Raw genomic sequence first — 1,422 nt, 5'->3', positions numbered from 1 at the left:
GACACAGGGATGGGGTCATCCCAGTGTCCCAGGGGTGCAGAGTTGAATTTGGGGAGACAGAGCTGTGGGGGGGATGGACGTGTCCAGAGTGGAATTTGGGGGGTCCCCGAGGTGACCCGTGTCCTTACCAGTGGGTGACGAGGCCGGAGTGCTGGTGGTGGCTCCCCGATGTCCCCACGGCGACAGGCAGACTAAAGGGCATTCACGATGTCCATATTTCGGTGTTCTTTGGGGCTCCTGGTGATGGATTTGGTGACATTTGGCACCCATGTTGCTGTCCCCAAGGTGACTCGTGTCCCCGCTGGTGGGTGATGAGGACGGAGCGCTGGCGGTGGCTCCCCAGTGTCCCCATGGTGACAGGCAGAGCTAAGGGCATTCCTAATCTCCATCCTTTGGGGTTCTTTGGGGCTCCTGGTGATGGATTTGGTGACATTTGGCACCCATGTTGCTGTCCCCAAGGTGACTCGTGTCCCCGCTGGTGGGTGATGAGGACGGAGCGCTGGCGGTGGCTCCCCAGTGTCCCCATGGTGACAGGCAGAGCTAAGGGCATTCCCAATGTCCATATTTCGGTGTCCTTTGGGGCTCCTGGTGGCGGATTCGGTGACACCCGGCACCTGTTTTGGTGTCCCCAAGGGCTACTTGACTCCCCCCTGGTGGGTGACAAGGCCGCAGCACTGGCGGTGGCTCCCGAATGTCCCTGTGGTGATGGGCAGAGCTAAGGGGATTCTCGATGTGCGTATTTTGGTGTCCTTTAGGGATCCTGGTGATGGATTTGGTGACATTTGGCACCCATGTTGCTGTCCCCAAGGTGACTCGTGTCCCCACCAGTGGGTGACAAGGCCGGAGCGCTGGCGATGGCTCCCCGATGTCCCCATAATGACAGACAGAGCTAAGGGGATTCCCAATGTCTGTATTTCAGGGTTCTTTGGGGTTCCTGGTGATGAATTTGGTGACATCCAGTGCTGTTTCGGTGTCCCCAAGGGCTACTTGTGTCCCCACGAGTGGGTGACAAGGCCGGAGCACTGGCAGTGGCTCCTTGACGTCCCCACAGCGATGGGCAGAGCCAAGGGGATTCCCAATGTCCGTATTTTGGGGTCCTTTGGGATTTCTGGTGATGGATTCGGTGACACCCGGTGCCCATTTCGGTGTCCCCAAGGGCTACTTGTGTCCCCGCTGGTGGGTGACGAGGCCGGAGCGCTGGCGGAAGCATTTTCCGCAGCGCGGGCAGGGGAACGGTTTCTCCCCGGTGTGGATGCGGCGGTGAGCGGTGAGGTGGGAGGCGACGGCGAAAGCTTTGCCGCATTCGGCGCAGGCGTGAGGCCGTTCGCCGGTATGACTGCGCCGGTGCAACGCCAACGCCGAGCTTTGGCTGAAGCGTTTGCCACAGTGGGCGCAGGCCAAGGGCCGCGCCCCACGGGGCAC

The 1,422-nt window shown here is 60.8% G+C and overlaps 1 protein-coding gene across 1 annotated transcript in view; it reads right to left on the bottom strand.

The window, feature by feature from the left end:
* The window catches only part of LOC104287284 (zinc finger protein 2 homolog), a 56,979-nt gene that overhangs the window by 1,902 nt on the left and 53,655 nt on the right, over positions 1-1,422 (bottom strand). The window contains exon 4 of the mRNA XM_009885969.1: positions 1,164-1,363. Within this exon, the coding sequence (XP_009884271.1) occupies positions 1,164-1,363 (200 nt within the window). The remainder of the gene's footprint in view (positions 1-1,163; positions 1,364-1,422) is intronic.

The sequence above is a fragment of the Charadrius vociferus genome, unplaced genomic scaffold (assembly GCF_000708025.1).
Source record: "Charadrius vociferus isolate BGI_N301 unplaced genomic scaffold, ASM70802v2 scaffold735, whole genome shotgun sequence".
NCBI lineage: Eukaryota > Metazoa > Chordata > Aves > Charadriiformes > Charadriidae > Charadrius > Charadrius vociferus.
This window is presented reverse-complemented; position numbering and strand designations above follow the sequence as displayed.